Source organism: Poecile atricapillus, chromosome 16 (genome assembly GCF_030490865.1).
Source record: "Poecile atricapillus isolate bPoeAtr1 chromosome 16, bPoeAtr1.hap1, whole genome shotgun sequence".
Taxonomy (NCBI): Eukaryota; Metazoa; Chordata; class Aves; order Passeriformes; family Paridae; genus Poecile; species Poecile atricapillus.
In genome coordinates, this window is record NC_081264.1 from 445,198 (window position 1) to 460,768 (window position 15,571).

The 15,571-nt window shown below is 48.4% G+C and overlaps 1 protein-coding gene across 2 annotated transcripts in view; it reads right to left on the reverse strand.

Annotated features, from left to right (window-relative positions):
* The window catches only part of ADGRD1 (adhesion G protein-coupled receptor D1), a 118,227-nt gene extending 105,073 nt beyond the window's left edge, over positions 1-13,154 (reverse strand). The window contains exons 1-8 of one of the 2 annotated variants that reach the window (XM_058851763.1): positions 12,624-13,154; positions 12,508-12,544; positions 9,666-9,749; positions 6,026-6,121; positions 4,627-4,749; positions 3,496-3,675; positions 1,772-2,020; positions 16-80 (exon numbers count right to left, since the gene is read on the reverse strand). In XM_058851763.1, the coding sequence (XP_058707746.1) occupies positions 16-80; positions 1,772-2,020; positions 3,496-3,675; positions 4,627-4,749; positions 6,026-6,121; positions 9,666-9,749; positions 12,508-12,544; positions 12,624-12,692 (903 nt within the window). In that variant the 5' untranslated portion in view covers positions 12,693-13,154. The remainder of the gene's footprint in view (positions 1-15; positions 81-1,771; positions 2,021-3,495; positions 3,676-4,626; positions 4,750-6,025; positions 6,122-9,665; positions 9,750-12,507; positions 12,545-12,623) is intronic. The other variant, XM_058851764.1, reaches the window with a different exon arrangement.
* Between the last annotated feature and the right edge of the window lie 2,417 nt (positions 13,155-15,571).

Here is a 15,571-nt window from a genome sequence, read left to right on the forward strand (position 1 = left end):
TGAGCACTGTCCTACCACAGGGTTTGTAGTGCTTGTCATCAGAGACCATGGGAGTGTTGAAGAAAGCAGGACTTGCACACCTGGGGAAATACAAACTCAAATCAGTGTTAACAAATCTCAATTTTCTTTATCAGATACATAATTATATTTATATATATATATATATATTCCCACCTCAGGCTGAATCAGTTGTAACTGAAAGCAACAGATTTGCTCTTCTGTGGATTTCAGTTATTTGCAGCCACACAGCCTTCTATAATAAATTGAATTTTCTGATTCTCTCATTAGTTTTATTCCATTATCTTATTACAGATGAGCAGTGCAATAGTTTAACTCCTACATACTTAAATCTTTGTCTGCAAACAGGAAATTTCAAGGGTTATTCTTAATAAAAAAAAGGTCAGCTGTACAGTTACAACATCCATCTTTCTCCTCCAGCTCCTTCCCCAACATTTACAGAAACTCTTTAGGCTTTGGGGTTATTTTGATCCTATGTCTTATCAGAAATAAATAATGATCTATTGGCAGTTCTGGCAATTTCATGGAAGTTCTTGTTCTATTTCTGTGTATGAGCCAAGCTGGGCCTGGGAGTGTTGGGAACTGGAAAAATGAGGTTCAGGTCTCAGCTCCCATCTCCAGATGCTGAAATTGACTCATCTTGAGTCTGAGCTGCCCTAAAATCACAGCCACAAAGGCAGGCTCAGAAAGGCTTTTCCACATCACAAAATCTGCACTGGCTGAATATCTGAAAAACGTTCCAAGGCAGTGGAAACCCTGCCAGTGCTTGCAGCAATCTGAGGAACCCTCAAATGAAAGAGCAGGGGTAGAAAGGGAGCACTGGGAATGACCATATGAGTGTGTCAGAAATTATCTGTCAAGACAGGAAGAATAAACTTGATTCTGGATGGCTTCCAGTTGCTCCATTTGAAAAATATTGATTCCTTTCTGTGCAAAGCGATTTATTAGTCATTTGTGATAGAGAAATAAAATTTTCTTCTCATTTACATCTTGCCAAGAGTTATCATTTGCCAGGAGCATGGAATTTCAGTGCAATCCAACATTAGCTGCATAATGGACCCATTTCTCTTGCAGGATCAAAAGGAACATGAACATTCATTCAATTAAAAACCAGACTTTCCTATTTTCTTATGTCAAAGCACATTACCCTGCTTCAACCCTGCTAGAAATCCTCCAAGATCTATTTATAGATATAATAACCTTTCCTTACTGTGTTGATTACTATTGTAATACCCATTGCTTCCTCTGAGAATATTCTAATTTCATACATTAAGTGGGAAATTTTATAAAATCTGATCAGTCTATTAGTTTGAAAAGCCAAAAATTAAATTGCCACATTTCTCTAGTGCTCCAAAGCACCTGATCACATTAAAACAATGTTGGCCTGGAATTCTCCTGACTAAATAAAAATATATACCTGGCATCCCTTTACATGTGAATTCCTAATTCCCTAGAAAATCCACATCCAGGTGAATTCACATTCAATTCAGGGGTTATACATTTATTTTTCACAGCATTCTGAAAGTTCCACACGACACTGAAAATCCTGCAAACCAGGGGTGTAGGAAAAAACCCATCAACGCAGCAATTCCTGCCACGCAAACTGCAATAAACTCACAGCAGCTCACGGCACGGACGGCTCGAGGCAGAAATCAAGGATCTGCCTCCCGAAAATCAGGATTAAAGGTGGGATGCAGGCAGGACCCAACTCTTGCACAGTCTGGGCGCTGCCCATGGAATGTTCCAGACTCACCCACGGCGGCTGTGAAGTACTGCAGCACCTCGTGGGGCGTCAGGGCGCGCTCCCAGATGATGAACTCATCGAAGGCGCCGTGCACGGAGCGCGGGGCCGGCTCCCCGCCCGGCCCCGCCAGCAGCTCCGCGTCGCCGTAGTCGTAGAAAACCTTCCCCTGGGGGTCAGAGCTGCTCAGGGTCCCGTTGACATAAACCTTGAGCCCTTCTCTGGACTGCCAGGTGAAGAGAATGTGAGTCCAGTGAGGACCTGCAGCAACAGCCACAGCACAAACCGTGAGCCAGCTCCACCCTGAGCCTGCCACGGACCTGCCCTGATGATCCTGCGGGGAACCCAGGGACCAGGAGGAGCTGAGGGGAACGGTGGGGTGGGATTATGGGATCCAGGGGATCCATGGGATCCATGAGATGGGATCCATGGGATGGGATCCATGGGATCCATGAGATGGGATCCATGGGATGGGATCCATGGGATGGGATCCATGGGATCCATGGGATGGGATGGGATGGGATCCATGGGATGGGATCCATGGGATGGGGTGGGATCCATGGGATGGGATGAGATGGGATGGGATGCTGGGATGGGATTCCGGGATGGGATTCCGGGATGGGATTCCGGGATGGGATTCCGGGATGGGATTCCGGGATGGGATTCCGGGATTCTGGGATGGGATTCCAGGATGGTGGGATGGGATGGTGGGATGGGATGGTGGGATGGGATGGTGGGATGGTGGGATTCTGGGATGGTGGGATTCTGGGATGGTGGGATTCTGGGATGGTGGGATTCTGGGATGGTGGGATTCTGGGATGGTGGGATTCTGGGATGGTGGGATTCTGGGATTCTGGGATGGTGAGCAGCACGAACACTGCAAGAGCTGGACAACGAGCAAACAAACTACTCCAAAGTTCTCACAGCTTCCTTATTATGCTTGAGAGGAAGAAAATACAACATCAGTTTTCACTTGGATTGGATAATCCACAAATCTGTGAATTATTCTCACCATTTGCAGCTTTTCTCTTGAAATAAGACTTCTGGACTGATTCATTAAGGTTTGTGAAACTGCTGCCATGAGTTCTATTTTAACAAGGTATAGGCAGTCAAATTAGGGCAAGAAAATATTTATTGCATGCCATTAGCATTACTAGAAGAGCAGAAATGGTTCCAGTCAGTGGATATTCCTGCTCCCCAGCAATGCACAGTTTAGAGAGAAGCAGTGACATATGTGATATACCAAAATATTTATTAATGCTGTGGCTCGGCATAGAAAACCTGACACTCAACAGAAAACAGAATTGTGAAAGCACCAAGCAGCAGTCAGAGAGTTCCCAAATAAAGGCTGAATCCAGCAGGCAGCAGGAGCAGCCCACCAGCTTTGGGATCCAGCTTTGGGACACCCTGGCAGCTGCCAGGGATTCATCTGCATTCTTTGCTCGTGGCTCCATCCAAACGTGCTGAAGCCACTGAAGTCAGTGAGGACTCCACTCCCCACACAGCTGGATCCCAGGGCTGGTACTGAATGGTAAATGTTCTATAAAACATCTCTCCAGTTTGCACTTGATCTCTCCCTCCCCACACCAAGAGAACTCTTTAGCACAGAGGTCTGCAGATATTTTTATATATCCACTTCTCTTTCTGGAAACTGTGCTCTTCTCACTACCTCTGTCTGCAGGAACAAAGCAAAACCTAACAAAGAAATTGGGATTTTTTTAAGTACAGAGCTTTACCTGGTGGACTAAAGCTTGCTTTCCACTTCATCATTGCATTCCCACGGGTGTAAAATTCCACAGAGCCTTCACCTTCGTTTGAGCAGATTTTGAAACCACTGGAAATCACTCGTCCACCAGAGGCAGGGAGAAGCTTGGCCTGCTGGTCTTGAGTCTTCCAGAAAAAGGAAAATGTTACTCCTGAGGGAAGCAAGGGAGAGGAGACTGGAATGAAGAAAATGACTGCAATAAGATTTCCAAGTGCAGAATACAGACAGTGGGGATGCTTTTGGGGACAGAGCATCTGCTGCCATAAACCAGAATCAATTTAGAATCAACTGTGCCCCAACACCTCAAAGCAGAGCAACAATCCCTGCTCAGGTTTGCATCCCGTGAGCACACCCAGCACAGAGCAGTGACTGCTGTGTCCTGAGCAGCTCCTCCCAGTGAAAACCAAAGCTCTTCATCTCCAAGAGGCTCCTTCCCCTTTCCTGCTGTTCCCCAGCCCCTGCTGGAGCCAGGCTGAACTCAGAGACCCCAGCAGTGCCTGCAGCTGAGCCCCGAATTCCCTGAGCACGTTATCCCCGTGCTGCCAGCCTGCAGCAGCAGCAGCTCCCACAGCACAGAGGGAGGAGAAGGGATAACTGGACATGAGAGCCACCAAAAACTGTCTGAGGTCCCCACTAACAAAAGAATTATCCTGAAAATACAACACAATCCTGCAAGTGCAGTGATTAACTTCATCCACAAATAATTCACAGTAAATGCCACTATCATCCTGTAAAATGGAGCAACTCTCCAGGTCACATCTGAGTGGATAAATGTGATTTCCATACCATGGCTTTCTTTAATAAAGGCTCCCCCAAAAGGCTTCTCTGGCACTCAATCAAACCTCACTCACACTCCACACTGGTTAACTACACAGCAGCTTCGAGTTCAAGCCAAGGAATAAGAGAACATTCTCTGGGATCTTCCACAAATGCAGGTAGAAAAGACCAAATTTTCAGCAATCAACACACAATTGCTTTAAAAGTCAGTCAAGTGTCAAGCCTGATTTTCAGATTTCATTCCAGGGAGGAAAGAAACAATGATTATTGAATAACATCATTTGGCAGCAAAAGAAAAGTCAATCATAATTAATGAATTCCTCACCTTCAGGCCCACAAGCCTCTGGATTACTAATGCAAGAATTCCTATAGCTTCCAAAGAAGAGGAAGGTGACTCCTTTCTTCTCAGTGACGTAAATCCCTTTGTTCACCATCCCTTCTACAATATCTGAAGCAAAAGCAAAATCCAGTTTAACATTCACATACAGGAAAACTTCCTGGAAATATGATTTTAACAGACTGCTGTAGCTCAGCTGTTTACCCTGTTCCAGTACATGGCTATGTCAATTTTCTGTTTGTTTTTCTTTGTTTTTCTGAACTGGGATTCAGTTTCTTTTAAAAACATGTGTACTATGGAGTAGATCGAGCATTTCTAAGTTCTCAAGGCACCCAAATTATAAATCCATCTCTCCAGGAAAATTCCCCAAAGGTAATGAATTTCTGTTCCCCCAGCACTGCCTTTGCCATTGGTGTCACTCTCTATAATGTTCATATTGAACATATTTTATTATGTGAGAACTATGCAAATGCTCTGTAAAGCAGATAAGAGAGGACTGAAAGGAATTAGGGTCATTTCAAGTTCATCATTAATAGAGTTCCCATCTGCCAGCACACTTTTACTATTAGAGAGTAAAAAAATAGTGGGTTTAGTATTCCAATATAAAACTCTTGCTGTCTGAGCAGCACAAGTGACAGTTTTACCATTTCCATCCTTCTCCTCAGGCCAGGTTTTCCAGGAGTGGGATGTGAGTTAACACCTGAGGCACAGGGGCACATTTCAATTGCACAAATACAGAAATCCCATGGCTTTAACTGCTGGAGCTGCCTCCAGCCTGCCTGGGAATTGTCATTTTCTGTTCCTCCTTTGACCTCCTGGCGTGTGGACATCCAAAAATTAATAAAAGGGCACAGAGAGAGAGATTTGTGTCTCATTGGAACCAGCAAACAACGAAACCCAAAATAAACCATCATGTTTGTTTCTTTATCATCAAGTTAACCAAAGTTGTCAAGACTGACAACATCTCACTCCCAGGCTTTGCAAATCTGCTTGCATCTGTCTTTCTTAACGTGTCCTCTAAAAACCATCATAAAACAGTGAAAACCAGAAGGCTTCTTTTCCATTTTAGCCTTGAAAAACAAGAAAAAAATTTAACCTGTTTATTCTCATGTGTTCCTCTGAAATGTCATCTCTGTTTCTTTTGAGCCTAACAGAATTTTTTTTGTTTTGGAGGATCCCTGGGGCCCATCCTCCTCTGGGACTCACATGGAGATGCCTCCCCCAGAATTCCAGCAATCCAGGTAATATCCCAGGGGGGATTTCAATGTATGACATTGCAATAACAATAATAAACACTTTTACTGGAGCAAAACTCCCAGTGAACCCTGAATCCAACAAGAACCATCCAGCCTGAGCAATGCAGAACAAAAAAAGGAGGAAATCTCACCTACGGTTGCAGAGAAGTTAGAGTAGGCAGAGTCATTGGTATTTACAAAGGTAGAGTTATGGGGAGGAAGCACAGTGAAGTTGTGGATTCTTAGAGCTGGGTGGAACAACAAAAGAAAACAAGCAAATAAGCAAAACCATGAATAAACACAATCAGTAATGAATTGGCCAGTTCATATCTCTCAGCACAGCACAAACCACAGCTCTGCCCATCGTGGTTTGGATTTAGCCCCCAGACCCTTCCCCAGGAGCTGGGGGTGCCAGGGGAAGGCTCTGCAAGGATTCTCTTGTGCTCAGAACTCTGCCAAGGAGCAGAGCAGAGCAGCAGAGGGCTGAGAAATCCAAAATCCATTCCTGTGCCTCAGCCCAGGAGTCACCAAGCCCTTCCCAGGGCCAGGAGCTCCTGCAGCCCCAGCTCATGCCCAGCCCTGGCTCCCCAGCCTGGACACACTCAGGGTCTGAGCAATTTGGAAAATCTCTGATGGGAAAACGTGCCAGGCTCTGCCCATTTGTACCCAGCAGAGCAATGAGCACAAATCAAAGCACGGGAGACTCCATCCAAATACAAGAAAACCTCCAACTTCTTTATGTCTGACAATAAAGTTTTATTCTCTTTTTTTTCTGATTTTGAAATTTAACAGTGTCTTGCACGCTGTAATTGTTTGCCCTGGGCAGGCAAATAAAGCCTGATGAAAAGCCCATGAAAGTAGATGGAGAGACATTGATTTGGGATTTAGACCAATTGAGCTCGCAGAACAAAAAGACAAATGCTTTTAGGAAAAGCAAAACACACACAAACCCTCCAGATAAAAATGCGTGGGGAACAAGGGGTCAGATGAAAAACCTGAGCAGGGCCACTTCATTTTATTTGCTATATTTTGAGCTGATGGTTTCCCTTCGATTGCTTCGAGTGCTGAGATTTCCAAAACATTAATTTGCTGACACACTCTCCCCACACGAGTGCTTTGAGAGATATAAATCTGGCTCCACACACAATGACTCCAACAAATAAAACAGATTAACGTGACGGACAGGTTATGGTGCTTCGAGGATTTCAGAGGAGAAACATGGAATGAAAATAATTGCATGATATGATGAGTGGAAAAACAAGAAAGACTCTGCAATAAACAGAAGAGTTGTGTAACCAGAATGGAACCAACCCCAGGCAGATTGTCACCTGGAGTAGATTACAACAATAAACACTTTTCTTGTATATCCAAGTGAAACAGCAGACACATAAAAGCTCTGCTGGAGGCAGCTGAGATAATATCTGTGTCTGATAATGACAAGAGAAGCACCTGAGAGGAATTTGAGCCATCCAGGGCAGCTCTGGAGAGAGAATTCAGCATTGGCAGAGCTGCACTGCAGAGACAAAGACCTCTGGCTACTGAAATCCCCTGCAAGTAACTCCAAGACCAAATCCACCCAATTCTTTCAGCTGAGTCCTGCAGTTGGCTCATTTATAAATTTCTTTGACACCATCTCGTCACAGGAGCCAACAGAGGCTGCTCCTGTGAGCCAGCCCCGCTCCTGCCAGTGAAGCTTTGTGGGATCAGGAGCTTCATCTGTGCTGCTTTCTCTCTTCCAAAATACTGAAAATATTTCTGAATTTTGCTGAATAAAATTAACAAAATTTGAAAAACAATCTAATGCAAAGTGCTCTTTTCCAAGAGCTGTATTTTATAGATATCATCTCCAAGCACTCTCCCCACAGCTTTGTTGTGATGTGATTGCCAGGACAGTTCCAGGTGAGCAGCACTTCACTCCTCTCGGGACCCCATCAAGTCCAGGGTCAGAAAATGACTTTAACACACTTGGAGAGAACTTTTGTGGCAACTTTTGTGAGCCAAATTATTATTCTATTGAAGTCAGTAGGAATGCTGCCATCAGCTCCTAATGGAAGCAGAATATTGCCCAGATGTATTTCTGGTCAGGCAATTTCATTCCTTTCAGAAATTTTGTGGAAAGTCAGGTCAAAGTTTAGGCTTAAAACACTTGAACAGCTCAACAATAAAGGGATTTAGATGTTTCTGGATCTTTTTCTCCCCTCAGGAGGAGCAGTGATATTGGCAATTGTGGCCAGGGGGTTTGGGGAGTGCTGGGGGCAGAGCAGGCTCTGGGAGCACTGGGAATGTTCCAGCTGGAGCTGCCCAAGAGGGAGCAGCTCCTGGGGACTCAGCAGGACCCTCTGAGCCTCCAGCTCAGCCCCAGCTTTCACCTGCAAGGAGCAGCCCTGAGGGCACAGAGGGGCTGCTGGAGCTCCTCTGCTGCAGCACCCACAGCCCTGGAGCATCCATCCTCCCCTTCCACCATCCCACATCCCCAGAGCATCCATCCTCCCCTTCCAGCATCCCAGAGCCCTGGAGCATCCTCCCCTCCCCTTCCACCATCCCACATCCCTGGAGCATCCATCCTCCCCTTCCAGCATCCCACATTCCTGGAGCATCCATCCTCTCCTTCCAGCATCCCACAGCCCTGGAGCATCCATCCTCTCCTTCCAGCATCCCAGAGCCCTGGATCATCCTCCTGTTCCACCATCCCACATCCCCAGAGCATCCATCCTCCCCTTCCTCCATCCCACAGCCCTGGAGCATCCTCCCCTTCCCTTCCAGCATCCCACATTCCTGGAGCATCAACCCCTTCCAGCATCCCACATTCCCAGAGCATCCATCCTCTCCTTCCAGCATCCCACATTCCTGGAGCATCCTCCCCTCCCCTTCCTCCATCCCACATTCCTGGAGCATCCATCCTCCCCTTCCAGCATCCCAGAGCCCTGGAGCATCCTCCCCTTCCAGCATCCCACAGCCCTGGAGCATCCATCCTCCCCTTCCTCCATCCCACAGCCCTGGAGCATCCATCCTCCCCTTCCAGCATCCCACATTCCTGGAGCATCCATCCTCCTCTTCCACCATCCCACATCCCTGGAGCATCAACCCCTTCCAGCATCCCAGAGCCCTGGAGCATCCATCCTCCCCTTCCACCATCCCACATTCCTGGAGCATCCATCCTCCCCTTCCTCCATCCCACATTCCTGGAGCATCCATCCTCCCCTTCCTCCATCCCACCACTGTCTGGCACAGCTGGGGCAGCCTCCCCTCAGCACATCTCTCCCAGCTGGAAAAGGAGCTGGATTAAAGTGAACTCATGCTGCAATGCTGAGGAAATTCCCCAAAGCAGATAAAAATGAGTGAGAGGGATCCAGAGGAGAGCTCACACCTCTCTTTCTGCAGTCACCACGTGCAATGCTCAGAAGTGCAGGAGGGCATTTAACTCCTTCCAAATCCCAAAGGAAGGAGAAATTTCCCTGCTGGCAGAGCCAGGGAGCCCAGGCCCTGCGTGTACTAGAGCATGCTGTGCATGTACCAAACCAACTAATAACAATGGGATTTCAACGACTCCTTGGATCATAAACCTTTCTCTTTATAACCCAGAAATGTGCAGACAGCCCATAAAACCTCGGAGAATACTCCATAAAAATCAGCTCACAAATACAGCATGGTTTGGATGGCGGAGCCCTGCAAAAACATTAACTGGGAAAAAACCTCAGCCTCTGAGGCACAAAAGTGAACCCCTTTGTAATCTCCTGCTGCCCCTTGCAGTGACAGCCAGGCCCAGCCACTGCCAGGAAATGCTTCCTCTACCTCCATTTGTGTCCCGAAACTCGCGAATTCCATCCACATCTTCCAATGGCCAGTAATGGGAAGCTGATGCCAGGACTTTGAACCCTTTCAAGAAACACAGATTAAAAGATTATTAATAAAAGAACTACAAGGTATGTAACAAGTCTCCACTGAAAATAACCGTAGAAGAGGTCAAAAGGTTAAGTAAACCTAAATATTTTATGTAAATCAAGCGTGGCACACAAGTGAGATCATAAATCAAAGCAGCAGAATAGATTAAAGCCATGTCACTGATTAACCACTGCAGAAAAGCTGCTTTTAAATCCCGGCTGATTTTCATTTTAATTGCACTTAAAACGTGTGACAATCTCCAGCTGAATCTCTGCTCGTGTACCTGGCAGCCTCCATGAAGGAACAGCTGAGGAGACATTCAAGGGCCATTTCCAGATTTTACTGGGAATTTGTGTGGGCAGCCCAAAGCAGCGGGATGGGAACGCAGCAGGGAATGAGCAAACATCTCTCCAAGCGAATCTCTCTGCTCCTGCTTCCTGCACAGGTAACTGCAGGTGCCACAGGGCTCGGCTTTTCCTCAGGGAAGAGCCTCCAGAAGATCAAGGAGCAGAGGGAAGAGCTCCCAGCTCCCCACCCAGCACCAGAACCTTCTGCACCACCCCAAAAGCAGAACAACCCTTGGGGGCTGAGGGAAACTTTGGGTTTTCCTGCAGGTTCTCCTTAGGAAGAGCTGGACAAGATGCCAAAGGCACCTGCAGGTCTCCACTGGCATTTCAGCCCGACTGAGCAGAGTTTGAACAAATTCTGGGACATGGAGTCACTTCAACTGAACCAGCCTGCCCCAGCCAGCCAAGTTTGCTGTTGAGATAACAAATCTATTTTAAGGGCAGAGCATTAAGAGTGTAGAAAAACATGAATTGTAATTTCTTCCTATCTTGCTAGCCACAAGAAACCCTTTACTTTCAAAACAAGTAATTTAATCAGATGTGATGGAATAAATTTAGCATGTCCTGCAGCTAAGAAAGTTTGGGCAAGCTGATAGAGAATTCCAGAAGTTTTTCCATGTGCACCACCAGGGCACACCACCCTAGCGGTGTGAATTGCTTTTCTTTGTGGGATGGGTGGGAAAGACACAAAGGGTAACAAAGAGAGCGAGGACTGCAGTCCCAGCCTGCTCCTGCTCTCCCTGCACAATCAGCTCCCATTCCCAGGAAATCCTCCAGCAGTCTGAGGGGTGAAGCTGACTGAGGAAAGGTTTCAAGCCCCACTTCAGCTGTCAAACACTCCAAAAGCTGATGTGCAAATTGACCCGAGTCAGGAGCAGTGTCCTTTGGCTTGTGCCCTGCATTCCACACCTTTCTCCAGCTCTGGGATCAGAGCAGTTTGTCCGATGCTGGCTCTGTCACCTCAATGTCCTGCACACACACCAGATCGTTCTATCGTGGATGTGAAGGTGCAAAACCTTCATTAAAGTGCCCACTGCCCACCCTGGAGAGCACTTTATCCTCCATCCTCACCTTCCTGAGGTGTGACACACACGGGATAAAATAAGATTTATTCTTTTTATTTTGAGTGCAAAGGTGATAAAATTGCTAAACTTTGCAACAAGCATTTGCAGATCTGAGGAAGCAGAACTCAGAGTTCTGAGTCTTGTGAGGATACAAGAAGTGCTCAGCCTTGCTTCCAAAGTCAACTATACCAGAGATATCTAACAAATGATTCACAATTGAATTCATTAATTCAGGATCTATTCTTAGCCCACCTAATAAATGTTTGCCGTTGTCATAGAGGTTTTCCCTGGAGGAGGGAGCAGAGCACAGATGAGGTGGGGATGTCTCAGGGCAGTGCCCGGGGGGTTCTGGGCTCTCCATCTCCGGTGCTGCTGCCAAGGCAGAGGGGACACGGCCAGGACGGGGACAATGCCAGCCCCGGGGGATGGTGACCCACAGAGAGCACACAAAACACGGGATCTGAGAGTTCCAGGGGAGCTGAACTCTGCTCAGAGCTCTGGAAGCAAAAGCTGCTGTCCTGGGTGTGAAATGCTGTCCCCAGGGAGCGATGCTCTGCAGGGAGCAGGAACACAGAGCCCAGCTCTCAGCAAACAGGGCTGGGAGCAAAGGGGAGCAAAGGCAGCTGATGAGGCTGAGGCTGATTTCACAGCCGTGGCCTCTCCCCACCGCTCTGTGCTCCGTTCCACAATAATTAATTACATGTGCTTAGAACAGAAAAGCACAAAGCAGCGCATGGAGTGGTAAAGCAGTAAAATTGTGCTTCTACACCACCATGAGGCTTGAGGTTAAACTATTTCTATAGACAGAAGAACTCTGCAGTTACACAAACCCTTGTGAGGGTTTTACACTGATGAGAAATCCTTCATCCGCTCTCAAACTGATTGAAAGCCAAGTGTGAGGCTGCGAGGAGCGGACAGGACCCCAGGGCTCGCCAGAGTCACTGCAAAGGGTGCGAGCTGCCACAAACAGCTGGAACTCACTGAATGGAGCGAGCTGAGCATCCAGAGCAAAGAGAAAACAGCCCCTGCACAGACTGGGTTCAGAAAGCTGCACTCAAGGAAAGTCAGGGCAAACAACTCTATACAGGACCTTCCCACTGATCAAAACAAACCATTTTCCCCAAATGTGTTTCCATTGCCAATATTCAGTGGGCAGGATGCTGAGTTTAACTGGGACAGTCTGATTCTTTGGGCTGTTCCAAATTTAATACAGGGCTGGCATTCCAACATGGGCTCAGCTCCTCTGGGGCCACCAAGGAAACAACAGAAATACAAACTGCAAAAAAAAGCATAGAAATGTTTAAGTACATCGCCATAAAATGTAACCAGAGCATTCCTTACCTGGGTGTTTGGGTAGCTGGGAATAGTTTCCGTACACCTGCACACAAAACATTAAATAATGAGACACGGTGAGGAATCCAAGCACATCCCAATACTGGCCACAGTCAGAATATTACCTGATGTTTTTGCTGAAATAAAATCAGCAAAGAATAATGGCACCAGAGTAGAGATAACAAACTCTCCATGGTCTATTTAAGGTTAAAAGTACAGCTGGAATAAAATTCCTGTAAGATTTCAATCATAAGTTTTCCTTCGCGACTTTTGGTATTAAAAAGGACATTTTCCACGCAGCTTCAGAAAGTCCGTTCCTTCAGTGACGGCAAAATATCCTTCGGGACCCTCCCGGCGGTGTTTTCTTCCTTCACCCCTCGGTATCTTCATTTAACTCCGAGTGAGTTACCGTGACCGGGGAAAGTTCCCAGAGGCGTCACCAGAGCCCGGGGTTCCGCTGTGGAAAGAACTCAAACACTCGAACTCCGCTCTGTGCCAGAGAGAAAAGAGCTCGACCGCAACTTTCTGCTGCTCTCGTCCCTGCCCTGCAGCTCCGCTCCGCTCCCGGGGGGCTGCGGGGGAAGGTTCGGGCCGGGAACTCCGGTACGGTTCGGTTCGGTTCGGGAAACTCCCGGTACGGTTCGGTTCGGGAAACTCCCGGTACGGTTCGGTTCGGGCCGGGAACTCCCGGTACGGTTCGGTTCGGGCCGGGAACTCCCGGTACGGTTCGGTTCGGGAAACTCCCAGTACGGTTCGGTTCGGGAAACTCCCGGTACGGTTCGGTTCGGTCTGGTCCGGGCTGGGAAACTCCCGGTTCGGTCCGGTCTGGGAAACTCCCGGTACGGTTCGGTCCGGTCCGGGCTGGGAAACTCCCGGTACGGTCCGGTTCGGTCCGGTCCGGGGAACTCCCGGTACGGTTCGGTTCGGGCCGGGAAACTCCCGGTACGGTCCGGTTCGGGCCGGGAAACTCCCGGTACGGTCCGGTTCGGGCCGGGAAACTCCCGGTACGGTCCGGTTCGGTTCGGTCCGGTCCTGGCTGGGAAACTCCCGGTACGGTTCGGTCCGGGCTGGGAAACTCCCGGTACGGTTCGGTTCGGGCTGGGAAACTCCGCTACGGTCCGGTCTGGGAAACTCCCGGTACCGTCCGGTCCGGTCCGGGCTGGGGAACTCCGGTACGGGAAACTCCGCTACGGTCCGGTCCGGGAAAATCCGCTACGGTTCGGTCCGGTCCGGGCTGGGAAACTCCGGTACGGTCCGGTCCGGGAAACTCCGCTACGGTCTGGTCTGGGAAACTCCCGGTACCGCCCGGTCCGGTCCGGGAAACTCCGTTACGGTCCGGTCCTGTCCGGTCTGGGGAACTCCGGTACGGTCCGGTCCGGTCCGCTCCTCTCCGGCCGGGGAAACTCCGCTACGGTCCGGTCCGAGAGAGCCCCGGGAGCCGGAACGGGCCCAGGGGAGCCGGAACGAGCCCAGAGTCCCGGAACCGGCTGAACCGAGCCCAGAGTCCCGGAACCGGCTGAACCGAGCCCCGGGAGCCGGAACGGGCCCGGGAGAGCCGAAAAGAGGCTCCAGGTCCCGCCCGGTCCCGCCCGTCCCGCTCACGCTCGCACCTCCAGCGGCTCTGGGTGGGGATCCCGGGGATGTCACTGACTGCTCCAGCTCCGGCCCGCCCCGGACTCTCTCCAGCTCTATTTCTATTTCTATTTCTATCTATATCTGTATCTATATCTATATCTATATCTGTTTCTATATCTGTTTCTATCTACATCTGTATCTGGTTCTATTTCTATCTCTGTATCTGTTTCTATCTATATCTATATCTCTATTTCTATATCTATATTTCAGCAAACATCGTAGAAAGGAGTGTTTTAAGAAACAGATCTTGTAAATCTTCTTTCACATCACACTCTGCTAATACACCAATAAATGTTCTGGGTTAAAATGGCTCTGCTCAAACTGTTTCCCTGTCAGTAACAAACGCTGTGAGTACAGCCACTGACACACCTCCACTCACATTGTACCGGGAGCTTTGTGGTACTGGACAATGGGATTTTATTGAATTCACTGGCACAAATCACCCCCAGCTGTGTAAACTCACTCAGCTGTCCTTTGCTCCAGGGACCTGCTGTACACAGGTGCAATTTGCCTGGATTTGCACTATAAAAAAATCATTTGCCAGCTGCATCTCCTTCAAAGAGACTGAGGAATGCTCCTCTCTCCTCTTCCTCGCTGCATTGCAATCAAATCACGCTAATGGGCGATGCTAATTGGGGTTCACTGAGATCCAGCAGCAGCACGGGAGAAAAGCAGAACAGCACAAAGCTCTCTTAGAGCAGAGCAGCTCTGCCTGAAAAACAGGGCAAAGATCCATTCTTTAGAATATCATCATCATCATCATCATCATATTTATCTGTGTGGGGCAGGGAGGGGGGTGAGTCAGAAAAGGCCGAGTCCAGGTTTTGGTTCAGGTTTCCAGCACACAAGTTCTGCTTTCCTGGGGAAAGTGTTCCAAACCTGCAGAGAACTGCAGAGAAGAGCTGAGAAAACCCTTGGAGGCACAGGAACAGTTCTGACCTGCACAGCACCCTCTGAAACAGCAGCCAAATACCCCCACAAAACCCACAACATCATCCAGAACACCCTAAATACCCCCAGAACAGCCTAAATACCCCCACAACAGCCACAACATCATCCAGAACACCCTAAATAACCCCAGAACAGCCACAACACCCTCCAGAGCACCCTAAATACCCCCACAACAGCCACATCATCCAGAACACCCTAAATACCCCCAGAACACCCTAAATACCCCCAGAACAGCCTAAATACCCCCACAACAGCCACAACACCCTAAACACCCCCACAACAGCCACAACATCATCCAGAACACCCTGAATACCCCCAGAACAGCCTAAATACCCCCACAACAGCCACAACACCCTAAATACCCCCAGAACAGCCACAACATCATCCAGAACACCCTAAATAACCCCAGAACAGCCACAACACCCTAAATACCCCCAGAACAGCCACAACACCCTAAATACCCCCACAACAGCCACAACACCCTCCA